This window comes from Monodelphis domestica, chromosome 7 (genome assembly GCF_027887165.1).
Source record: "Monodelphis domestica isolate mMonDom1 chromosome 7, mMonDom1.pri, whole genome shotgun sequence".
Taxonomy (NCBI): Eukaryota; Metazoa; Chordata; class Mammalia; order Didelphimorphia; family Didelphidae; genus Monodelphis; species Monodelphis domestica.
In genome coordinates, this window is record NC_077233.1 from 65,606,936 (window position 1) to 65,633,634 (window position 26,699).

Sequence of the window (26,699 nt, forward strand, 5' to 3'; positions counted from 1 at the left end):
CCCCGGGAGAATGTTGATATTAAAATCAGGAACTTTCATTTCAGAGAGATGCTGGGGTGTCATTAAAAGAAAGCATTAGCACTCTCTTTTACTGCTGAGGAAACTGAGGCTTCCCATAACTGGGAAGTGAATGGTTTTGACTTGACTCAAAGTCAAGTCTATCTTGCCCTTTAAAACTACCAAACAGCCGTCTGCTCACTCTCATTAACAGCAAGCTTTCAAAACAAAACAACCCCCTTCCCAGCAAGTATTCATGAGTAAGCTCATACTGAGGAGCTTAAGTAATAAAGTCTTTATGAGATGAAAAATCAGCATAGTATAATGGTTAGGGTATTGGTCTTGGAATCAAGAGAACCTAGGTTCAAGTTCTCTCTCAGATTGTTGAGGGCAAACAATTTAATCTTTTTGGTGTCTCAGTTTCCTGATCTACAAAATAAGGATGGGGGGAGTGGGTTGGACCTGGTGGCTTCTGAGGTCCCTTTGAGCTCTAAATCTATAGTCCTTTGATTAGAGGGTTATTTTTCTCCAAATTTCAGTCTGCTTCAAATGAAGATGTGGATCAAGGATTCCCTTTTGAGGTCATACTTTCTTATTCTCACTCAGAAATGCAACTTTTGGAGATGGTGTGCTGATGCCCACCCACGAAGGAGGTAGAGGCTACAATGCTTTTCATATCTCCTTTCTCCACCACGGATTGAGGGCTCTGATGTTGGGCTTCCCTTTGCTTTATGTGTGGTCCCCACAGGGGAATGGATTGGGTCATGGTGATGGCATAACCTGACCCTACTGAGAGGTCGCACAGCATAGCTTCCTTCCCCTAGCATTCTGTCTTTCTATTCTGCCTCCATAATGTAGGGTGATCCATGCATGTATGTGGCCATTTCTAAATCAGGGCATTTAGACTCAAAAAGGTCAGTTCCTGGATAAACTGATCATTCCTTCCAGGCAGCTGCAGGCTCTGTGGTTGAGCTTTGAGCCCCTAGAAAGTTCACAGTCCAAGCAAAGCCTCTGGCCCAGGGGATCTTGTTACCCCCTGAGCTAGTGAGTTCTCTGAGTCACAATATGGGCCTCCAAGTACCACTGATGAAAGATTCTGACTGGAGTATTTCATTAGCATTCTCTACCCTGGCCAGCAAACTCAAAGAAATTGGATCTTTTTCTACCTCATAAAACTGAATGTTTTTTAAGAGATGAGAAGAAAAAAGAAAGGGAGGAAATGTAAGATGAGGAGACCCAACCAGATAATTGCTGAGGTCTTTTCCAGTTCTTAACATTCTGTGATTCTTCTGATCACTGTGAAATGTTTTATTGGGCCCCAGGAATGAAGTAGTATACAAGCCAAATGCAAGTATTCTCTCTCTCTCTCTCTCTCTCTCTCTCTCTCTCTCTCTCTCTCTCTGTTCCCTCTGAAAAACAATGAGTAAAGGGGCAGCTAGGTGGTTCAATGAATAGAGAACCAGGCCTAGATATGGCAAGTCCTGGGTTGAAATCTGGCCACAGATACTTCCTAGCTGTATGACTCGGGCAAATGATTTAACCCCAATTTCCTGACCATACCTCTCTTCTGCCTTGGAATTGACTTAGTATGAATTTTAAGACAGAAGGTAAATATTTTTTTAAAGAAAGAAAAGAAAAAAGAAATTGAAACTGAGTTATAAAAAAGAAAAGAAAAGAAAGAGAAAGGAAGGAAGGAAAGAGAAAGGGAGGAAGGAAGGAAGGAAGGGAGGAAGGGAAGGAGGCAGGAAAGGAAGGAGGGAAGAAGAGAAGGAGGGAAAGAGAGAGGGAGGAAGGAAGAGAGAGAGAGAGAGAGAGAGAGAGAGAGAGAGAGAGAGAGAGAGAGAGAGAGAGAGGAAGACTGAGTAAAAAGACTCAACTTTACCTTCTATGAGTGGTGTAAAGTCCATATCCAGGCTAGCTTCTTTCTTCTCAGGACTGAAGGAAGGGTCTTCTGAACCCCAAATCTAGAACTGGAAGGGTCTTTACACATAACCCAGTTCAGTGTTTTGTCATTTTTTCCCCCATCATGGCCCCATTTCATGGTCTGGTAAAACTTTTGGTCCTTTTCTCAGAATAAGATTTTTATATCATAAAACAAAAACACATTAACTTACGTTATATTGAAATATAGTTATAAAATATTAAGCAAATAAGTCCATAGGTTCCAAACACCTAGTTTAAGGCACTGAAGACTCTGGTGAGACTCAATACAGTATGTTACCTGGAGGAGGATAGCTTATTAACTTGCTATCAGCATCTGAGGAGGCAACACTGAAGGAAAAAAAAAAGAGAGTTTTGAATGGATGGAGACAGCCTGACCTCCATTATTTTGTCCCAAGCTAATTATTTCATATGTGAGAAAGTATTCTGATCAGAAAGCTAATTGCCTTAATCTTCAAATTCAAATAACTTTCAACTTAAGTAAATAAATATTTATTAGGCAACTATGGCATCCATAGAGCATTGTTTTGGGCTAGAGCTACAAAGATAAAAAAAAAAACAACATAATTCCAATTCTTTAAAAAGTCAGAGTCTAATCTGTAACTTTGGGGAACTCGCTCTATTTAAATCTATTTAGCTCAACTGCCATTCCCTGCCCCCCCCCTTTCCCACCCTGTTCATTGCATTAGAAGCTTCTATGGTGTACCTTACATGGCTTTTGGCTCCATCTCTAATCTTAGCTGCTAAGTGGGCAGAGGTCTCAATGTCCTTAGAGGGGAGAATTAAATACAATGAATAGAAGTTGTTGAGTGGCAAATTTAGTTTTAGTCTAAGAAACAAACTTCTTAATCTAGTCTTCCATTTGGTTTTTAAAGCCCTTCCTAAGCTAATCCTCTTCTACTTGCTATTCTTCTTACACTTTACTCCCCCCATATAGACTGATCCAGTGATACTGGCCTCCAGACTGTTTCTCATTCAAAACATGCTATCCCCCACCTCAGGGCATTTGCACTAGCTGTCCCCTATGCCTGGAACTCCCTCATTGCTGGTCTTCATCCCATTACTTCCTTCAAATCTCAGCTAAAATCCCACCTTTTGCAAGAAGCCTTTCCCAGTGCTAGTACTTTCCCTTTGAGATCACCGTCCATCTACCTTGTCTATATCTTGTATATAGCTGTTGTTTATACCATTTCTTTCCTTTATGTAGAATATGAACTTCATGAGGGCAGAAATGATTTTTTTGCTTTTCTTTCTATTCTTATGGCTTGGCATATAATAAGTGTATATTGACTAAGAACTGAATTAACCATTAAAGCTGTCCCAAAGCGGTAGGATGACCTCCCATATCCCTTCTAGCTTTAGGTTCTGTGATCCTATAAAAGTGGAATGAACATATTTGAGGTCATAGTGTTTTTCTCTCTCTCTAGAAGTTAGGTCCCATAGTGGTTAGAATGCTGTCAGGAGGACCTGAGTTAAAATCCTGCTTCAGACACTTGCTAATTAGGTGACCTGGGTAAGTTATTTACTTGCCATCTGCTTCAATTTTCTCATCTATAAAGTGGGCATACTAATGGTATCTATCTCACAATGTTGTGAGGACCAAATTAAGTAGTACTTTTAAAGCACTTGGCACAGCACCTGGCACATTTGTCATTGTTACTCTGTATTTTCAGTTGTCTGACTCTTTATGACCCCTTTGAACTATTCTTGACAGACACCAGAGTGGTTTGCCATTTCCTTCTCCAGCTCATTTTACAGATTTGAAACTGAGGCAAAGAGTTGACTTGCCCAGGATCATAAAATTAGTAAGTGTCTGAGGCTGGATTTGAACTCAGATCTTCTACCTAGCTGCCTGGCATATAGTAAGCTCTAATGTTGTTGTTGTTGTTATAAGGCAAGAGCTGAGTTGCCACTTCCTTCTTCCTACTGGGGAGGGTTAGATTGAATCTCTCCACTAGAGAGATTCTTGGTAAGGTTGGGGTGCTACTAGATGCCCTCTGAGGTTCCTTCCAATTCAGAGATTCTGTGATTCTGGTGTTCCATGCATAGGCCAATAGCTGTGACTGTAGTTTAGAAAAAGGGACTAGATTTGTGAATTCAAAAATAAAGTGAACTCCCAGGTAAGGGAACTCTCCCTTCCAATGCAAGGTGGGGCATCTTCTCAGCAACTCCCATTTGGTGAACCTCTAGTTCTCTAGAAGTGACTTTCTCAGGATTCCACAGCTAATATGTACAAGTGACAGGACTTGAACCCAGATCTTCTTGGCTTCAGAGCTGATTCTCTACTACATCATGCTACCAGCCCCTTGTAGCTCTGAGTAAGAAATAAAGAGTGAGAAGAGTTGCGATCCTGGAGGGTCCAGCTTCTAAATATTGCTCAAACACATGCTGTGCTATGGGCTGGGAGGAAGATATGTTATTAAGAGGGACAGCATCCCCCCAATAACATCCCAGCCAACATGGTGTCATCAAACTCCACTCTTATGTCATCTAAACCTGCTGAAACATTCCCCGAGTTACAGAGTGGATTATTGTCAAGAGTACAAGCAAGTACTTGAACCTCAGTAATGTGCACTCCTTTGGGGGGCTAACGATCCCCTCCCCGACTTCCTTCTGTCTCACTGAAGCAGTTTACCATGATGATAACCAGGTTGGTATATTGGATCCAGTGCAGTTGTTGAAGCCAGAAAGGCCTCTGAAATATACTGACAATGTGATCCTAGGCAGGTCATTTACCATCTCATTTCTTTGGGCAACTCTCTAAGAAGATACGGATCTGTATCAGTAAAGAGAGTTTCCCCACCTGGGAAATCTGCCATCTTGTGAAATAAAGGTATCCCTTCCATATCACGACTTTGCTCATTACGGTTTCTGTATATTACAGATCAGCATAAGAAGTTAGATGGGAATGTGGGGGTGGGGGGGAGTTTTTGTGATATACAAAGACCAGCGGGTGATATAGAAAAAGTATTATATATATATATACATACATATAGAAATATTGTATAAATATATGCAGTAAGCACCCATAAAAGAAAAAGAAAAAATTCAGGCTTCTTTTCTGGTAGGAGGAGAGAGCCAAAACATTTTATGCAGATTTTCGAGTTCTAAGGGTGCCATTCCCCTAGCCCATTCAGTGTGGAAGGCATACCTGTTACAGGCTAAGTCCCTATCACCTCTCTTGTTTAGCCATAGGTAAGGAGACCCACCATTCTGAAATGATCCTGAGAGGTAACTTTCAGTCATTGGCATCATGGTAAATACCGCCTAGCTCTGCTATGCCAGTTTTCCTCCAATCCATAATCTGCCCACTAATAGGTCTTTGTGGCTCACCTCTGGATAGCTTTAGAGGCTAGTCTCTGGGGAAATGCCAAATTAGACTCCTAAATCTCCTGACAGCCCTGCCACTTGGATTTCCTCTGTTAATTTTTCTTTACTTTGATCTCCCATGGAAGCTGCTCACCCATTCTGGAGGAATGACTTTTGCTTCTTTTCCTCACTAATGAATGTCTTGTTTTTTTTTTTCCAGTTATGAATGACTGGGAAAGAAAAATGCTAGAAACCTCACCCCAGCCAAAAGCAATATTTTCTATTCTCTAAGGCTGATTAAAAATAATGGAAATTAATCTTTGTGATTTTGTGAGTGTTCACTTGGGCAATATACTTAGGTAGAATATCTTCAACTTCAGCTCTCACCCAAGACAGTTTGTTTTGTGTTTTTGAAGGAGGGGGGGGGGAAGAGAAAAAGCTGGACCCTCCACCAGAGAGATCATATTTCCTTGAGTTCACATGACCTCATTCGGTTTAAGAAAATAACCAACTCTGAGCTGAGCTTGTTTTAAAAATGAAAAAGAATGATGGGGGGAGCAGGGCTCTAAGTTTCATCATGGAAGTCTGGGAGTGAGGGTAATTCTGGAGCTTTAACCTCTTAGTAGCCAGAGGAGAATAAAAATGTTGTATGCATTTAAAGTCAATAAACTGTCATTGATATGGTAGTTTTATAAAACTGTAGTTCAGCAATGATCAACTGCCTTTAGCATTGAGCTTGCATTCTCTATTGGTCGGGGAAACTGGAGTCATGTACCTCTAGGTTTACTCAAGGACTTCAGAATTTATTCAAAGCCTCGAATCTCTGTGGTAGGCATAGCTTTCCTGACTTTAATAGAAATAAAGGTTTTTGGTATTTTTTTATTTTACATAGTTTTCCCAAATATATCTCTACTCAATAAATTTGCCCTTGTACTAAAGAAAAATGAAGGAAAACCAGCACGACATAGTGATCCATCAAAGAGTATATGCAGTGGTCTGCACATAGAGTCTTAGACCCTAAAACCCGCATTTGTGTGTGTGTATATCTACCTGTTTATCTGTCTAATATTCCAGTTTCGATGACCAAGTCTGGATTTGTTCTCATATTTTTTTCACTGGCATCTTTATAGTCATTGTTTATATTGTTTTCCTAGTTCTGCATAGTTCACTCTGCATCAATTCAAACAAATCTTCCTGTGTTTCTCTGATTTCCTCATGTTGTTTCTTATAGTACAATAATATTCAGTTATAGTTGTTCATCAATTTCCTAATTGGATACTCATTGGATACTTAGTGGATACTCATTTTGCTCCTAGTTTGTTCATTTTGCTACTATTAAAAAACTCTACTTTGAATATTTTGTTATAAATAGGAACTTTCTGCTTTTGGCCACCTTAGCCTCTATGCTCAGCAGCAGAATCTCTAGGTCAGAGACTATAGATCCTTTATAGACTTTTCTTACATAGTTCTAAATCACTTTTCAGAACCATTTAACTGATTCACAGCTCTACCAATAAAGTATAGTGTGCCTATCTTTTCATAGTTGGTCCAACATTGTTTATTTTCAGTCATTTCTGATTATAATCCCATTTGGGGTTTTCTTGGCAAAGATCCTGCAGTGGTTTGCCACTTCACTCTCCAGCTCATTTTACAGATGAAGAAACAGAGGCAAACAGGATTAAATGACTTGCATAGAAACAGCTAGTAAGTGTCTGAGGTCAGATTTGAACTCAGAAAGATGAGTCTTCCTGACTTTGGACCCAGCACTCTATCTTCTATGCCGCATAACTACCTAGAACTAATATTCAGCATTAACTATTGCCATTTTTTCTACCACTGGCAGTTTTTTGGGTATGAGATGAAATTTTAGTGTTATTTTAATTTACATTTCTGATGTTGATTACAAACAATCTTTTATATGGTTGTTGATTGTTAATGATTCTTCTTTTGAAGATTTTAAAATCCTTCAAATTCTTATCTACTGGGGAAATGACTCTTGAGCATGTATTTCTGAGTTAGTTTGGTTTCTGTTTTTATAGCCAGTACACAGGGATTATAATCTCAGAAATATAACTTCTTCCCCACTCCCCCACCCCTAAAAGAAACCCACTGTATTACCCAATCTTCTCTTTGTAGTAAGTCACTAAGAAAAAGCAAATTAAAGAGATAATAGAATGGAGCCGTAGGCTTATGGATTTGGAGCTGGAAGGGACCTTCAAGATCATCTAATCCAATACCTCATGAAGAAATTGAGGTCAGGAGAGATTAACTGAGTACACTCAGAGACATGTTTGGCAGGCACAGAACAAAGAAGAGATAAGGAATCTAGCTTTGGAAGCTCTTACCTCCACTAGCGTTGTTGGTTTCAATCCATCTAACTCCAGTTCTCTGCAGCCAGTATTTTCTTAGATTGAGATCTATGAGAAGGCACTTCTTCCAATCTGGTTCTCATTTCTTCCTAGTCCAAGTCTCCTCCTCTTTTAGCTAAAACCTTCTCCCTCCTTTTTCTTCTCCTTAGTTCCTTCTGCTTTGCTCCAGGTCCACCTTGATGGACAGGTTTTCCATTATCCTTTGCATCAGGGGCTATGAACCTTTTTTGCATGTTATGGACCCTTTTGGCAATCTGCTGAAACTTAGAGACCCTTTCTTAAGAATTTATTAAAAGGAAATTAAATGCATAAGATAAAATAGGATCAGAAAGAAAACAAATTCTGTTGAAATAGAGTAATCACATTTTATTGAAAGTTCATAGATTCCAGATTAAAAACCCCTGCTCTAATTGAAGAGAATTATCTATTTCTTTTTTAAAATAACACTTTATGTTATTTTTCTCCCACCTCCTCCCACTCCCATTGATAAAGAAAAAGAAATCCTTCTTACAAACATATATAGTCAAGCAAAACAAATTCTGTCATTGGCTATGTCCAAAACAATACACATCTTGAGCTCCACTATGATCCGTCACCTCTCTCTCATATCTAATCTATTCTAGATGAGTCAAAGCAAGTTGACCTTTGGGCGCACTTGGCCTTTAACATGAGCCATATTAATACAGAGTATTAATTTAGAGCCACATAATTATAAAAGTCACATTAATTCAGAATATTGGATATTTACAGGGAAAAAGGAAAGGGTCAATTCAACTATGATTAGAGGACCTAGATACCAGGTCAGTCTAGAATTGGAAGAGACATCATATCAGTCAACAAGAATTTATTTAAGTGCCTACTACATACCAGGGACTGGGGTCATAAATATAATTAGTGAAACAGTCCCTACTAGCACAGAACTCACAGTTGAATGGAGTAAGAACTAGGACATCTATAAATATATACAGAATAAATACAGAGAATAAGGATAAATAAACACAAGATAGTTCGATGCAAGTGGACGGTGCCCCAAATCTGGGCAGTGGCATGGCTTCAGGATGAGATCCATGTTGAAAGTAAGAAATGAGCTACTTGTTGCAGGAAGAGAAGGATTCAAGGAGGCAGAGGTGAGGAAGGAGTGCAGGGGAAGGCCAATACAAGGGTCCACAGATGGGAGACAGTTGCCATGTGGGAAGACTAGAGAGAAGGCCAATTTGTTTGAATGTAAAATGCTTGAGGTGGAGAGACAGACCAGCTTGTGAAGGGTTTCAGATGTCAAACAAACAAACAAACAAACAACTTTATTCTAGAGATTATAGGGAACTGCTTAAATTTGTTCAGTAGGTATCATCCGTATATTGATTTGATGAAAATAATTTGGTCAACAATGTAGGCAAGGAGACCAATTAGGAGGCCATTGTAAGAATCAAGGTAAGAGGTGATGAGGGCCTGAACCCAGGTAGCAGCTGTATAAGTAAAGGAGTTTGGATGCAAGAGACATTGTTAAGGTAGAGATAGCAAACTCTGGCAACTGATTAGATGTGTAGAGTGAACGAAAGTGAGGGTACAGGATAATGCACAGGTTATGAAACTGTCTGACAGGAACAGAGATGGGTTTTGGGGGAAAAATAATGAGTTCAGTTTTTGACATATTGAGTTCGAGATGTCACTGGAACATTAAGTTTGAAATGTTTTATTGTCAAATATTGATATCAAGTTAAATCTTAGAGGAGGAACTGAGACTGGATTATAGAGGAGAAGCTGAGAGTAATTGGCATAGAAACAGAAATCCATGGGAGCCATTGAGGTCTTCAAGAGAGAAGAGTAGAGGGGGCCCATTGGGTAGCAAAATGGATTAAGAGCCAGACCTAGAGACAGGAAGTCCCGGGTTCAAATCTGGCCTCAGACACTTCCTAGCTGTGTGACCCTGGGCAAGTCACTTAACCTCCATTGCCTATTCCTTACCACTCTTCTGCCTTGGAACCAATACTTACTATTGATCCTGAGACAGAAGGCAAGAACTTTTTGAGAGAGAGAGAGAGAGAGAGAGAGAGAGAGAGAGAGAGAGAGAGAGAGAGAGAGAGAGTCAGTGCTAGAGTTTTGGGAAACATCTTGTGTTAGAGGACATCATCTGAATGATGAACCAAACAAAGGAGAGAAAGAAGTCTACAGATAAGAAGAAAATCAGGAAAGAGTAGTGTCACAAGAGCCTAGAGAAGAAAGGGTGATCAAAAGTGTCAAATCAACAGTAGGTCAAGAAAATTGAAAACAAAAAGAAAACCATCAGATTTGGCAATTAAGAGATGATCAGTAATTTAAAAAATAATTATTACATATTTTTGTTTCAAAAATCTGTTTAAAAAATTAATTTCCACATCAGTAATTCTGGAGAGAGAAGGTATATAGCCATGTAAGGCTGAGGAAATAAGGGACCTTAGAAGTCATCTACTAACTTGCTTCATTTGACAGATGAGGAAGCAGACTAACAAAGTGAAGGTGGTTTGCAGAGAGGGGTTAGAACACTCACAATGGGGCTGCAAGCAGATACTTGAACAAAATCTGGTGGCTTAGGTGCATTTGTAGATGACTTTTGACAAGGTCTTAAATAAAAGGGATCTCTAAGAGGAAATGATACTTTGTATACTGAGGATGATCATATTGTTATTTCTTCTCCTCCCTTTCCCTCTGTAATGCCTCAGAGACTGTATACATCTTACCCTATAGGATTTGGCATTGCATTTTTATTTATTTATTTTTTGTCATCAGTAGGTTTGGGTGTGAGAGTATTGATGCCTCAGTTTATCCCATCTCCACCATCAAGAAAAGATGTTCTACTGACCTTACTGTTGATGGATAAGGCAAGTGGTCTTCTGGTATAAAGAAAGGCTGGCATAGTGCAATGATACTATGTAAAAAGTCTGGGTTCTAGTCCTCTCTCTGTTACTTAATAGCTCAGTGGTCAAATAATTACCTTCCCTGAGCCTCAGGGTCTCTTGGCTTCTGAACTTCCACTTAATTCTAAATCTCATCATTCTGTGTCTAGGAACTAACTGCCTGGAAGCCAGAAACATTGCTGGCTCATTCAACTAGGTTTTACTGATTCTCAGTAAGTCTGGTCTGCTTTCAGAAGGTGAATTAATTCTCTGAGGCTGTGGGGCTTCCTGGGAAGACTCCTTGGCTGAAGGGAACCATTCAAAGGCAACAGGTTCCATGCTCCCATAGGAGGTGAGGCCCCTTTCCCCTGAAGTACCAGAACCCTCGGTACAGACAAGCCACCCTGAAAAATGGGAAGGGGATGGGGGGTGCTCATGAGCAGCACCTTACCTCTCTAGCCCAGGGTTTGACAGTAGTTTTGTTTATTTTAGAACCTGGAGTTTGGAAGAGAGAAGTAGGTAGAGCACAGCCAATCTGGTTTTATGATTTTTTTCCAGTTTGGGAAGGAAGTTAAAGTTAAGGCCTTCTGCAGTTCAGCCCTCAGAGAGATCACAGTATTCTATAATATCCCCATAACTTCTACTAGAACAGATTTTTCAGCATGGAAGATTTTTTTTCCCCTCTGGGGAAGCCTCCTAAGAAGTGAGAATAGGGTAGGGATTGGAAAATTCTTTTGGTGTGGAAGGAGGTTAATGATATAGCCAGACTCAGTGCTCACTCCAAAGGCAACTGTGGGGATAGAAGTAACAAAAATAGTAACATTCGAGATACTTTAGAATTATTATTTTTTAATTTTTTAAAATTTTATTTAGTTAATTTAGAACATTATTCCTTGGTTACAAGAATCATATTCTTTCCTTCTCCCTCTCCCCCCACCCTCCCCATAGCCGACATGCAATTCCACTGGGTATTACAGGTGTCATTGATTAGAAACTATTTCCATATTGTTGATGTTTGCACTAGGATGTTCATTTAGAGTCTACATCCCCAACCATATCCTCATTGATCCATGTAATCAAGTAGTTGTTTTTCTTCTGTGTTTCTACTCCCATAATTCTTTCTCTGAATGTGGATAGTGTTCTTTCTAATAGATCCCTCCAAGTTGTTCAGGATCACTGCATTGCCACTAATGGAGAAGTCCATCACATTCGATTGTACCACAGTATATCGGTCTCTGTGTACAATGTTTTCCTGGTTCTGCTCCTTTCACTCTGCATCACTTCCTGGAGGTTATTCAGTCTCCATGGAACTCCTCCACTTTATTATTCCTTTGAGCACAATAGTATTCCATCACCAACATTACCACAATTTGTTCAGACATTCCCCAATCAAAGGACACCCCCTCATTTTCCAGTTTTTTGCCACCACAAAGAGCACAGCTATAAATATTCTTGTAGATACTTTAGAATTAAATTAGAAGGTCATCTAGTCTACCAATCTCCCTCCTCCTACAGGAACCTCTTCAATAGATAGCATCCCCTGGAAGGTAAACCATTGGTCACCACTTAAAAAACATTAATTTAGGAAACCAAGAGTTCCATTGTTGGACAGCTTTTGTCACCAAGAAGTTTTGCCTCCCTTTGAACTCAGGCATTGGTCCTAGTTTATACCACCTAGAGCTGTGTTGGTGAACCTATGGCACATGTGCTGGTGTGTGCCAGAGGGGGCTGCTCCCTCCCTCCTTTCTATGCATGCCTGAGGACATTCATTACTTCTCCCACCCCTCTTCCCAGCAGCCCAATGGGAGTGTTTCCTCTCTCCCCTGTCTGGAATAAGGTTCTGGAGCGGGGATGAGGGGGTGCAGCTCACATCTGCATAAGGATGCAGCACAGACAGCACCTTTTTGAGTCTGAGGTGAAGGTGATTCCTGTGGAAGAGTTAGAGAAGAGATAGGTTTGAGGGGAGCATAGCTTAGAGTGTGGCACATAGTTGGAGGGGAGCAGAGCTGGAGGGAAGCAGAGTATTCAGAACATATTCTCCCCATCTCCACACATATCTCTCATCACCTGCACCCCTATCCAGCAGCCTAGTGGGAATGCTTCCTCCCTTCCATGTCTGAGGTAAGGCAGGGGACTCACATTAGCATGAGGTTGCAGTTTGGGCACTTGGTCTCTAAAAGGTTCACCATCACTACCCTAGAGCAACATAAGAGTCTTAAAATTTTTAGTTCAGTTTTAAATTCAATAACTTAAAGCTAAACTAAAGCTTTCACAACATACTTTATCAGTCTAAACACCATTCAACATGATACTCCTTCAGATATATGATAATAGCTATTATGACCCTCCTAAGTCTTTTCTCTTCTGGGCTAAGCTTTCAAAGTTCCTAAAGTCAGTGCTTACCTAAAGTATTTTCTAGACCCCTTTGCCATCCCCACTGCCAGAATCTGTATATCCAGTACTGTATTTTTCTAGTGTCTTTCAACATTTGCCACTAAGAAGTGAACATGTTTATATTTAATACATGTTAAAACCCATATTCAGAAATGTGGTCCTTTCCACTTTAGAAGAAAGGACCTGATCAAGGGCAAAATTTTTTTTATTTAAAGCTTAAACAAGAATGAAGATAATTAAGACAGCTGGTTATAGCTCTGTAGATAGAGTCCCAGACCTGGAACTGGGAGGACCTCAGTTCAAATTTGACCTCAGACACTTCCAAAATATATGACCCTGGGAAAATCACTTAATCCCAATTGCTTAGTCCTTACTATTCTTCTATCTTAAAACTGATGCTTAGTGTCTATTTTACATCAGAAGGTAAAGGTTTTTTTCAAAGAATGAAGGTAATTATTAAAGTATCTTTGGAGTGGAATCAGATGAGTTAAATAACAAGCTAGCTCAAAAAGTTTAGGAGTTTTTTCTCAACACAACTTTTCTACATTTTAGAAATAATTTTCAAATGATTTTAAAATTACTTTAATTTTTTGAAAATTCACTAATTGAGATAGAGGCTTGATTTTTATTTTACAAAGCCCTTTTCTGCTTTGTAAGTTAGCTTTATTCTTCTTTTAAGCAAAGAGTCAACTTTTTCTTTACAGTTAAAAGCAAATCCTTTCCAACAATTTGTGAATGGTCAATATGTACCAACAGCTTGGTTATGCTTGGACATGCTATCTATCTGTCTGTCTACCTACTTGTCTATTTACCTGCTTATCCCTCTCTCTCTCTCTCTCTCTCTCTCTCTCTCTCTCTCTCTCTCTCTCTCTCTCTCTCTCTCCTCCTATCTATCTATCATCTGTCTATCTCTTTGTATCTGTCTGTCATCCAGGTATCTCTCTTCATCTAATCATGTATCTATCTATCCATTCATATGTCTATTCACCCACCTGTCTATCTATCTATCCATACATCCATTCCCATAAACACACACACACACACACACACACACACATACACACACACACAGGCATTCCTCCAAGATATTGCAGTTTTCCTTCTAGACTACCACAATAAATTGGATATCACAAAGTGAGTCACATGAATGTTTTTTATTTCCCAATGCATATAAAAGTTATGTTTAAACTATCTTATAGTTTATTAAGTGTGCAATAGTATTATTTTTATTTGGTCAGTTTCAAACATTGCAATAGTATTATGTCTAAAAATGTATATTTTAATTTAAAAATGCTTTCTTGCTAAAAATGTTAACCATTTTCTGAACCTTCAGTGAGTCAATTTTTTTTAAACCCTTACCTTCTGTCTTGGAGTCAATATTGTATATTAGCTCCAAGGCAGAAGAGTGGTAAGGTCTAGGCAATGGGGGTCAAGTGACTTGCCCAGGGTCACATAGCTGGGAAGTGTCTGAGGCCAGATTTGAACCTAGGACCTCCCGTCTCTAGGTCTGACTCTTAATCCACTGAGCTACCCAGCTGCCCCCTGAGTCAATCTTTTCAATGGTGGAGGATTTTGCCTCAGTGTTGATGGCTGCTGACGGATCCAGGTGATGGTAGCTAAATCCTGGGGTGACTGTGACTATTTCTTAAAAGCAAACAATAACGTTTGCCCTGTCAAATGACTCTTCCTTTCACTTGAATATTTAGAGGCCATTGTAGGGTTATTAATTGGCCCAATTTCAATATTGTTGTGTTTCAGAGAATAAGGTGATCTAGGGAAAGGAAAAGGGGCAGGGAATGACTGGTTGGTGGAACAGCCATAACATAGACAACATTTATAAATAAGTTTGCTGTGTCTTTTGGATGCAGTTCACAGTGCCCTAAAACAATTTCAATAATAACATCAAAGATCACTGATTACAGATGATCATAACAGAATCAACAATAAGGAAAAGTTATTGTGGGAATTACCAATATGTAATGTAGAGCTACAATGTGAACACATGCTGTTGGGGAAATGGCGCTAATAGACTTGCCTAAAGCCGGGTTGCTACAAATCTTCAATTTGTTAAAAAAAAATCTTCACGTGCAATAAAATGAGATATGCCTGTGTGTGTATATATAAACAGCTTTTTGAAATATCTTATTTTTGAATCCATCCTTATTCTACTCCAAATACACACACACACACACACACACACACACACCCTATCTTCGAATATGCAGTCAATATATTGCCAAAGCAAGCACCATCTCCAATAGGGTGGGAAAGAATCATTAAACTGAGGCTCAAATGTATAGTATGCCATGGTTAGTAAATATATAAATATATATATATATAAAATGACAAAGAACTAGCAGATTCTATAAGCTTATCTCCTTTTATACTTCAGTCACAGACTGATCTCTCTCTCTATCCCCCCATCCATCCATCCATCTATCTATCCATGTATCCATCTCTCTCTCTTTCTCTTTTTACCTATCTATCCATCTATCCAAGTGTTTATCTAAGTGTGTATTTACACATGTGTGTTTATATGTATGGATATGTATATATAATCATATGTGTATATATGTATGTGCAGGTATATACGTATTGATTTTAATTGCATGTAGACATCATGTAAAGAGCAGTAAAATTGTCTTCAGACTGGTTTTAAATGCCAACCCTGGCATTTAACTACCCGTGAGATCTTAAGCAAATCATTTTAACTTCTCTGGGTCTTAATTTTCTCATTGGTAGGATGAGGGGGCTCTATTAGTTAACCCCCAAGTCCCTTCTGGTTCCATTACCCTATCCTTCTACTTGCTGGCAATTCTATTCATAAAGTTAACTACATCGCTAAAAAAACTCGTATACTCTGGCCAGAGGTATTTGAAATAATTAATGACTATAACTCCCCAGTGTAGAATTCAGAATTTCAGATATTCTAACCTCATAAGCTTATAAAATGCCAGAGCTGGAAGAGACTTCAGAATTAATAAATATATATATATATATATAGTCCAACTCCCTCATTTTAAAGATAAAGATCCAGGGAAGAGGAATGATTTGCCAGCAGTCATGCAGCTAGCAAGGGGCAAAGCTGGGTTTTCATGCATTCATTCCACAAGCATTTATTAAACAGTTACCATATGTCAGGCGCTGGTAGGCACTGGGGATTTTGTTGTTGTTCATTTGCATCCTATTCTTTGTGACCCCACGGACCATAGCATACCAGATCCTTCTATCCTCCACTATCTCTCTTTTTTTTTAAATTAAGTTTTATTCTTTTCAGTTATGTGTAGAAACAATTTTTGACGATTGTTCTCCGACATTTTGTGACCTGGATTGCCTCCTCCCTCCACACCCTCTGAGACAGTAAATAATGCTTTCATGCAATACATATTTCCATGTACCCCGTGCCATTATTGAAGACACATATCACATATATAATAAAAAACTCATGAAGGAAATAAAATAAGGGATGACATGCTTTGATGTGCAATGAGGTTTTTTCTTTGGCTGCTCCCCTATCTCTTGAAGTTTGTCCAAGTTCATGTTCACTGTTTCCAGGACACTATGTACCCATCTCATCATCTGCCTTTCCTCCCTTTCTCCTTTTGCCTTCAATCTTTCCCAACATCCGAGTCTTTCCCACTGAGCTCTGTCTTCTTATGTGGCCAAAGTATTTAAGCTTCAGCTTCAGTATTTTACTTTCCAGTGAATAGCCTGAATTAATTTCTTTAAATATTGAGTGGGGCTATGAAACTATCCCTGCCCTCAAGGAGCTTACATCATATCAGGGGAGAAATAAAATATATCCACAAAATAAATGGAAAATCTATAAAAATGAACTTTGGAGAGGAAGGAAACTAGCAATATTGGGGCACCAAACTAGGTCTGATGGAGGAAATGGCATGTGTTCTGAATCTTGGCATTTTAAGAGGCAGAGGTGGGAAGGGAGCATATTCCAGTTTTGGAGGATAGTCATGGGGATAGAAGATAAAATGTTGAATACAGGAAGCAGCAAAAAGGCCAGTTTGACTGGAATAAAGAGTGGGTGAAGGGGAGAAACCTCTACTAAATCTGAACAATTGGAACTAAGTTGTGAAGAGCTTCATTGGCAAACAGTTGTTTTTTTTAATCTGGAGACAAGAGGGAGCTATTGGAGCTTCTTGAGCAGGGAGGTAGCATGCTCTCAATTCTGTGCTTTAGGAACTTCATTCTAATAGGTGTGCAGTGGATGGACTCGAGAGGAGAAAGACTTGAGGCAGGAAGGAGGCTGAGAGACTACTGCAATAGCCCAAGGGACAGGTGATTAGGACCAGAACTAGGGTGGTGGCTATGTGAGCAGAAAGAAAGAAAATGGCCACATGAGATATTGTGGAGAAAGCATCAACAGGATTTATAAACTGTATAAGTGTGACAGGTGAAGAAAAGGGAAAAGTCTAGGATTACTCTGAGATTATGACCCTGGGTAATTGGAAGGATGGGCAGCTAGGTTTTGCAGTGAGTATGGAACTGGAGTTAGGAAGATCATCTCCCTGAATTCAAATCTGGCCTCAAAAACTCACTGCCTATGTGACCCTGGGCAAGTCCACTAACTCCTTTTGCCTCAGGTTCCTAATCTGTAAAATAAATCAGAGAAAGAAATGGCAAACCACATCAGGATCTTTGCCAAGAAAACCTCCAAGTTAGGTCACAAAGAGTTGGAAATGACTGAAATGACTAAATAATAACAAATTGGAAGGATGGTGGTGTCTGTGACAGAAATACGGAGGTTGAGAAGCCAGGAAAGCTTCAGGGAGAAAGTGATTTGAATTTGGACTTTTATGAGAATTTGAGAGCCCTTTTCTATTATTACTCCATCCTGAATTCCTTGGAATCATGTAATTATAGAGCCGGAATGAACTTTCAATATCACCTAGTTAAGCCCACTTGAGAAATGAAAACCACTTTCCAATAATAAATGCTTCTATCAAGCCAACTTAAGCCAACCAGTAACTTATTTTAGATAGGAAGGTGCAAAAGGAGTCAATCAAGTTCATGAATCTGCTAGTTTTTGCCACATGTATAGACATTTACTAACCATGATTACAATATATCTGTGCCTTGGTTTAATGCTTCTTTCCCACACTATAGGAAACAGTAAGCTCCCTGAGACTGATGACACAACCTGGACAGTTCTTAAATAGCAAAAATTCAGTTAGGTCCTTACTAATAAAGTATTGATTGTGACAATGATCCGAGGAGTAATCTGAGCAGGAATAATGAGAAGAGAAAGGCTAGTAGGGTCTAGGATTGAGTCCTAGTGTTTTGAGGCTTAGAGAAATGAAGTGCCTTTATTTACTCATCTATAAAATGGAACTTCTCATTGAAGAGCCATAGAATTAATACAGTTTAACTTAGCATTGGAGAGCTAGAAGGGATTAAAGACCATCTTGTTCAGAATTCTTTTACCTTTTTTATTTCACAGACCCCTTGGGCAATCTGGTAAAGGCCTAGGTACCCCTTCTAAGAACAATGGTTTTAAGTGCTTAAAATACACAAGATTACAAAGAATCCCAGTTATACAGAAACACAATCATCAAAATTATTTTAAGCCCACAAAGCATAGCTTAAGAACTCTTGATCTAACTCAAATTTAAAATGAATTTTAATTTTAAAGATTAAAAAAGATAAAAAAGAAAAATACTAAAAATATGAAAAATTAAGATTCAAACTTCTGATTGTCCATAGATCCTGCTTGGGGTCCCAGAGAGAGATTTTTTGATTGCCATGTCCTTATTTGTGTCATTAAGAACATCATAATATAATTCCTTACATGGCTATAGAGGCAGTTTGCAAAGTCATTTTCCATGTGTTCTTATTCAGTCTTTTAACATTGGCCTGTGAGATGGGTAGGCACATTGAATGTTTGATGCCCATTTTACAGATTGAGAAATGAAGATTTTCCTGGATCCAAACCCAGGTTTTCTGACTTCAGATCAAACACACTTTACTCCCTACTGTCTTTCATCTTGGATTACATCTGAAATTGCTTTGAAAGCTATAAAGTGTTGAAGAAATATAAGGAATTCATTATCAAATCCCATTATAGTGCAAAGTCTCTAGATAACAAAAAGATATTCAAGCCCCAGTAGATGGTCTATGTAATTCACAAATGTTTGATCCAAGAAAATTACAGAATGTTGTAGAATTCAGACAGTCCTTTAGAATCGACTCATGCTTTGAAAAGAGAGAGGGGTAAAAGACAGATAGAGAGATAGAGATAGAGTCAGATTTATAGACAGAAATAGAGACACAGAGAGATAGACAGGAAGAGACAAACAGGTAGAAACAGAGAAAGAAAGAGAGGTAGAGACAAAGAAAGACAGAAACAGAAAGAGAGACAAATGGACACAAAAAGATAGATATAGACTCAAACAGACGGAGAAACAGATGAGAGAGACAGAGAAAGGCAGAAATAGAGATAGAAAGACAGGGAGAAAGGCAAAGACAGATAGAGACCGAGAACCAGATAGAAATTCAGAAACAAAGAAAGATAGAGACAGATAAAGAGGTACACATAGACAAAGAAAAACAGATACAGATATACACAGAGAGAGAAAGAAAGGCAGGGAGGAGAGAGACAGACAGAGACAGAGAGACAAAGAGAGAGACAAAAAGACAGAGAGAGAGAGACAGGGACAGAGAAAGAGAGACACAGAAAGAAGACAGAGAGGAGAGAGAGACACACACTGAGAAACAGAGAGAGAGAGAGAGAGAGAGAGAGAGAGAGAGAGAGAGAGAGAGAGAGAGAGAGAAGAGAGAAGGAGAGAGACAGGGAGAGGGAGAGAGGAGAGAGAGAGACAGAGACAGAGACAGAGACAGAGACAGAGACAGAGAGACAGAGAGAGAGAGAGAAGAGAGAAGGAGAGAAACAGGGAGAGAGAGAGAGGAGAGAGAGAGAGAGAGAGAGAGAGAGAAGAGAGAAGGAGAGAGACAGGGAGAGAGAGAGAGGAGAGAGAGTGGAGAGAGAGAGAAAGAGAGAGAGAAAGAGAGAGAGAAAGAGAGAGAGAGAGAGAGGAATGTAGTTTTTACAGGTATAAAGAACTCTTTTGGCCCAGTGAGAACAATTATGAATTGAAGCAGCCAAGTAGGCCTGGATTTCAGATAGCTCATGGGGACTAACTCCTCCTAGCTGAGATGGAGGGCCTGCAGAACACTGGAGACATGATGATTAACTCCTTGCCGAGCTTTCCAGCTGTTGGATGTTATCCCAACTTCTAAGGATCTTTAATGCTTAACAGGCAGGATGTGTGTGAGTTGTATGTGTGTGTGTGTGTGTGTGTGTGTGTGTGTGTGTGCGTGCGCGCACTGAGCAGTCACTAACAGAGTCTTCTTTCATAAACGCAGAACTGAAGAGGAGAAAAGAAGGATCTCGGAGGGCCGTAGCCGCTCTGGACCGGAGACAGGCTAGATTCCTGACGGGAGGAGCCCAGGTCAAGCGGCAAGTGCAATTGAGGTGTTTCCTTTTCCGGAGAGGGGAATGATGGCACTGGCTAGAGGGTTTCCTTGGGACTGTGTGTCCGTTATGACTGTGCTGCTGATCCTCTCGAGGGGCTCGCGGGCCCAGAAGGATTGCACAGGTGTGGACTGCAAGCCCTTGGAGAATTGCATTGAGGAGGTGCTGGAGCCTGGGGAATGCTGTGCCTCGTGCTTGAAGCATGGCTGCACCTGTGAGGGTTATCAGTACTACGACTGCGTCAATGTTGGCTTCATGAACGGCAAGGTCCCTGAGGGGCAGTCCTACTTTGTGGACTTTGGAAGCACGGAGTGCTCTTGCCCCAAAGGTGGTGGGAAGATCAGCTGCCAGTTCATGCTTTGCCCAGATCTACCCCCCAACTGCATCGATGCTGTCATCCCCACCGACGGCTGCCCTCAGTGTGGGCGCATAGGTTGCTTGCAGGAAGGGGAGAAGTACGTGGCCGGTCATACTGTCCGCATGTCCCATTGCAAAGTCTGCCACTGCCCAAACTCTGGCGGCGAGCTCATTTGCTACCAGCTCCCAGACTGTGATGCCTCTGCCTTCCACCCCTCTGGCAACCTCTCAGAACATGAGGAGAATGACCCTGAGAGACACTACGATGACCCTTACAGCTATGACCAGGAGGCTTCAGAAGGAGATGCCGCACAGGTGGAGCCTCCAACAAAAGGATGGACAGTTCCAGTAGCCCAGCCTGCCCCAGACCCCAACAGCCACGAGCAGCTGGAGCAGCAGGAGGAGGATACAAACACCATTCCTGCCAGCAATACAACCCTTCCAGGACTGACCCAGCTCATCTCCCCTACCAGGCAGGCAGCTGCTGTGGCTGTGGACCCTAAAGTCCCCGGCCAGTCTAGAACCAGGAGTGTGATGGAACAGCAAGAGACAGGGATCATTAAGGAACCAGAGGAGGAGGAAGAGGAGGAGGAGGAGATGGAGGAGGAAGAAGAAGAGAGGGATCAAGATGTTGACCACACAGAAGAGTCCAAAGCTCATGAAGTGAATGAAAAGGCCACGAGGGCTGGAAGTATTCATGAGAAGCCAGAGGAGAGACAGAATTCAAACAATGCTGTAGAATCAGAGGAGAGAGTCCAGGAAAGAGCTGAAGAAAGAGGGAGGGCAGAGCCTGAAGGAAACACCATTCCCAATGCTCAACCAAACCCCAGAGACAGGGGAAGAGATGGGGAAAGGGGTGCCAGTATTGGATTCCAAGAGGTGACTCCCACAGAAAGAAATGTGCCCCAGCCAGGCCAGGGGAGTCAAGTGGAAAAGACCATCCCCAAGGTGAAATTTACTCCAAGCACTCTCCCTCCTGTTGCTCTCCAAGAGGATCCAACAGAGGAGACTCCCAAACAGTCCCAGACTCTCTACCACTATCCCCCTCAAGAGAAGATTGACCCAAACTCCATTCATTCTGACCCCAGAGGGCAGGAAGGTAAGGCTCTTGCATACTCTTATCATAGCCCATACGCCCTCAAAACTTTGCATGCTACCTGTCTTTTCAACAGCGTATATCTACTTAATTAGAATTTTTGGTTTTGGTTTTTTCCCCCTTTTTACTCCTGCTTCCCCAGTCTCTCTCCAGGCTCTGTCCCCTACCACCAAACACCACCTTTTCTCTCCCATTCATCTCTCTCTCCTCCTCCTCCTCTCCCTCTCCTCTCCCCCCCTCATCTCTCTTCCCTCTCCCCATCTACTTGCTTTCATTTCCTCTTCCCTCTGATTCCAATCCTTCCATTCTCTCTCATCTACCCTTTCTTTCCTCAGGCCAGTTTTTCTTCCATTCCCTGTCTTCTAATAGAGTGGAAAGAGCCCTGGCTTTGGGATCAGAGGAGCAGGATTTGAAGCCCAATCTTCTTCTTCCTTACTCTGGAAAACATTCATAATGTCTCTGGTTCTTGCCTCCTTACCTCTTATGATCCCTTCTATTTCCTCTCTTCTTTCCATCCTTTTTCATCCTTTTCCCTCTTTCCACCTTTCTCCCATTCGATCCTCTTCCCTCTTCCTACTAACACTGGCTGTTGCCTACTTAGTACCACTTTATTTAAGAATGGGACATGATGCCCTTCAATATTGACTGCTTAGCTTTGTAAACAGGCTTGGAGCTGGGACTGATTAGAGGAAAGACTTTTAGTGGGTTGGCTTTGGTTGTGGTAGATACGCCATTATTCACATATGGAAAGGTTTAGCATTGATAAATAAATTTTCCTGGGTCAAGTTGGGGAAGTGAGAGAAGAGAGGAGAGGAGGGGAGAGGAAATGAGGGGAAGGAGGGAAGGAAGTCAGGAAAGGAGAAGATAGGGTGGAGAGGAAAGGAGAGGAGGGAAGGGGAGAAGGGAAGGGTAAGGGAGGGGGAGAGAGGGGAAAAGAGGAGGGGAGGAGAACAGGAAAAAAGAGGAGAGGAGATGAAAAGAAGGAAAGAGGTGAGATGACAGGAGAATAGGGGAGGAGAAAGGGGAGGGGAGGAGAGGGGAAGGAAAGGAGGGGAGGGGAGGAAGAGAGGAGAGAGGAGGAGAGGAGAAGGAGGGGAGGAGGAAAGGAGAGGAGGAGAGAAAAGGAGAGGAGGGGAAGGAGGAGGGAAGGGGAGGAGGGTGAAATTTTGGTCCCAGCTGTCTCTTGAATATTTTATGTCTGCTTATCCATTCATGGGCATACTTCAAAGTAACTAGGTTGAACCATGCTTCCACCTTTAGTGGCAGTGTGATCATAGCCAAGTCATTTCAGCAAGATCTGAGCCATAGCACCCTTACCAGTAAGATGAACATCATCATTCTCCCACCACTTTCTTTACAGGATTGTCATAAGAAGCCTAATAGAACTAAAGAAATGTCAAGTTTTCCAGGGCCTGCATCTTCCTTTTCTTTTTTGTGTGAGAGACAGTTGAATTCAAACTTTATTTATTTGATAAACGTTTTTGCCTCAACTTAGTAACAATGTCCAAAAACAAACATTGAATTAAACAAACAAAAAATTTTAACTGACCAAACATAAGCCAGAAACAGCTGATTATTTATAATTTGTTTTTAAACCAGTGGTTTTTTTCTTAAACAAAATGATGAAAAAAATCTTTGGTTTGTCTCCAGGTTCCCTTTTCCTATCACTCTTCCTTCAGTTCATTTTGTTTGTTTGTTTTACGACTTTCATTAGGTTTTCATAAAGCCCTAATCAGCATTAGTGTCATATTTTGTATATTCATTCTGTTATTCCTCGGTATCACTTCTCACATGTTTTTCCGTATTTCTTTGTATTCATCATATTTTCCATTCCTTATGGAATAATCAGGATTCTATAACATTTCTACACTATTTGTTCTGCCAGGACTATTAACAAGCAGTATTTGAGTTTGAGGATACATGAAACATGCCTCCAAATTAACTTTTTAAGCAATGGTGTGGGAGGTGGCTACCTAGTCAGCTTTGAAGTTCATCCAGGGGCATAGTTGTGGGTAAAGAGAAAATACACTGACTGTTATTTCTTTTTTTTAATTTGGAAAATTTCATTTAATTAATTAATTTAGAATATTTTTCCATGGTTACATGACTTGTGTTCTTTCCCTCACCTCCCCTGAGCCCCCTCCCGTAGCCAATATGCAATTCCACTGGGTTTTACATGTGTCATTGATCAAGACCTATTTCTATATTATTGATAATTATACCAAGGTGATTGTTTAAGAGTCTACATCCCCAATCATATCCCCATCAACCCACGTGATCAAGCAGTTGTTTTTCTTCTGTGTTTTTGCTCCCACAGTTTTTCCTCTGAATGTGGATAGTGTTCTTTCTCATGAGTCCCTCTGAATTGTCCTGGATCATTGCATTGCTGCTAGTAGAGAAGTCCACCAAATTTGATTGTGCCACAGTGTATCCATCTCTGTGTACTATGTTCTCCTGGTTCTGCTCCTTTCACTCTGCATCAATTCCTGGAGGTCTTTCCAGTTCACATGGAATTCCTCCAGTTCATTATTACTTTAAGCACAATAATATTCCATCACCAACATATACTACAATTTGTTCAGCCATTCCCCAATTGAAGGGCATCCTCTAATTTTCCAATCTTTTGCTACCACAAAGAGTGTGGCTATAAATATTTTTGTACAATGACTGTTATTTCTGTTTAAACATTTAAAATTGTATTTGCCCCTTACTTTCTATCTTAGAATCAATACTAAATATGGTTCTAAGGCTAAAGAATAAGGACTAGGAAATTGAGGTTAAGTGACTTGCTCAGGGTCACAAAACTAGGAAATGTCTGAGGTCACATTTGAACTCAGGACCTTCTGAAACTCTCTAATTTTTGAAGGATACTGTCTGCTTTCAGCATCTTCTAAATTCAGGCTTGTGAGATAAATCCACAATGGTCTCATACTGGTTGTGACTCCATGTTGGACAATCCTGAACAGGTTATTTCTAGGCTTTTGCAGTTATAATAAAAAAAACTTCTATGAATATTTTTATATGGATAAGTGTTCCCCATGCCACACTTTTTAATTAGGGTATAGCCCTAGTAGTAAGATCACTTTGAGACAGTTTTTAATATTTCTCTTTTTAATCCCTTGTCTCCCACTAATCTTCTTTAAGGTTCCCTGACTCTCTCTCCCTTACTCAGGGAAAAAGGTCAATCATTGCCTCAATGGATCCAGTATGAAATTGGGAGACATGGAGTGAGGGCTATGGTTAAAACTACTGGTTAAATCGAAGGTTTGGGGTGGTTTGTAGGCACCAAGACTGGCATGGAAAGAAGCATGGCATGACTTGAGGAGGATCAGGGAAGGTCTGCCAGCTTTCAGATTTCCTCTCCACAATTCTCCTGTGCTCCTTGAAACTTCCTCCAGGAGACATTCCTTTGGGATGAGGCACTGAAAGCTATTAAAATACAAATGTTATCCTGGCATACATATGAAGCCATTATCATCCATTTACAGGCAAGTGTAAATTAGTTAATAGGATGCGTTGGCAAAAAATATCTTTGAGAAAACGACAGAATAAGTTCTGATGATGAAAAAGAGAAGGAAACTATCTGAAATGCCACCAAAAAAAAACATCAAATGGGAAGGTAGGTAGCTCAGTGACCTGAGAACCAGACTTAGAGGTGAGACATCCTGGATTCAAATGTGGCCTCAGACACTTCATAGCTATGTAGCCCTGGGCAAGTCACCTAACCCCATCACCCACCTTATGCCATTCTTCTGCCTTGGGACCAATATATAGTACTGATTCCAATATGGAAGGCAAGGGTTTAAAAAAAAGCAATAGGCATAATTAGGAAAGCTGGTTTTGAGTCTGGGCTCTGTATCTTATTCTCTACATGACCTTGGGATAGTCAATTCACCCCTCAGGGGTTTCACTTTCTTTATTTGTAAAATGCCAGGGTTGGACCAGATAACCTCTAAGGTTCCTTCTAGTCCTAGATGTATGGTTCTACGTTCTACACATTTAGATATTTGGATCAGATGACCTCTAAAGGTCCTTCCAGTTTGACTATGATTATCTAACTGGGAGGTATTGTCTGCTGCTGAAATTAGGAATCTTGGGTAGGAGGCTATAGAATAAAGGAAATTCAGTATGGGGGGAAGAGAGGGGAGTCTTGCCTCAGCCATTAATTAGTCCTGTGATAGTGAGCAACTTCCCTTCACTCTAGGAGCTGTAATTTTCTCACCTGTTAAATGGGTCCTAAAATATTTGTTGTTCAGAAGAGTGGGTGGTAGAGTCAGGGAGACCTGGATCTAAATCCTGCTTAGCTATGTGACTGAGGGCAACTGATTTAACCTCCTGATGGCAACCCTCAAGCAACTCTCTAAAAATATTATTTACAGGAAAGTTTCCAATCTGGACAGGAGGAAGAGTTTCCATGCTGGGAGTTCCCTATAGGGATAAAATCATGTCTGGATCAAATTACCAATTTGCCTAAAACAATCTATCTGATGTATGGAGTTGTTGAGGCTCAATAAACTACAAAGTGTTATAGAACTTGGGACTGCTGGGGGCAGCTAGATGCCTCAGTGGATAGAGAGCTAAGGCTAGAGATGGGGGAAGAGGAGCTGGTGGTCAAATATGGCCTTGGACACCTCCTAGCTATGTGACTCTGGGGAGTCCCTTAACCCCCATTGCCTAGCCCTTAGCATTCTTCTGCCTTGGAACCAATACATAATATTGATCCTATGATGGAAGGTGAGGATTTAAAAAAAAAAAGGGAAAAGGACAGTTAGGCAGCTCAGTGGACTGAGAGCCAAGCCTAGAGATAGGAGGTCCTGGGTTCAAATCTGACCTCAGACACTTCCTAGCCATGTGACTCTGGGCAAGACAATTAA

General features: G+C 40.6%; 1 protein-coding gene across 5 annotated transcripts in view; it reads left to right on the forward strand.

Moving 5' to 3' along the window:
- The window catches only part of FBLN2 (fibulin 2), a 258,583-nt gene that overhangs the window by 58,748 nt on the left and 173,136 nt on the right, over nucleotides 1–26,699 (forward strand). For 4 of the 5 annotated variants that reach the window (XM_007500354.3, XM_056804788.1, XM_007500355.3 and 1 more), the window contains one exon: nucleotides 20,264–21,828. In XM_007500354.3, the coding sequence (XP_007500416.2) occupies nucleotides 20,397–21,828 (1,432 nt within the window). In that variant the 5' untranslated portion in view covers nucleotides 20,264–20,396. Of the gene's footprint in view, nucleotides 1–10,385; nucleotides 10,475–20,263; nucleotides 21,829–26,699 lie in introns of all 5 variants that reach the window. The other variant, XM_056804787.1, reaches the window with a different exon arrangement.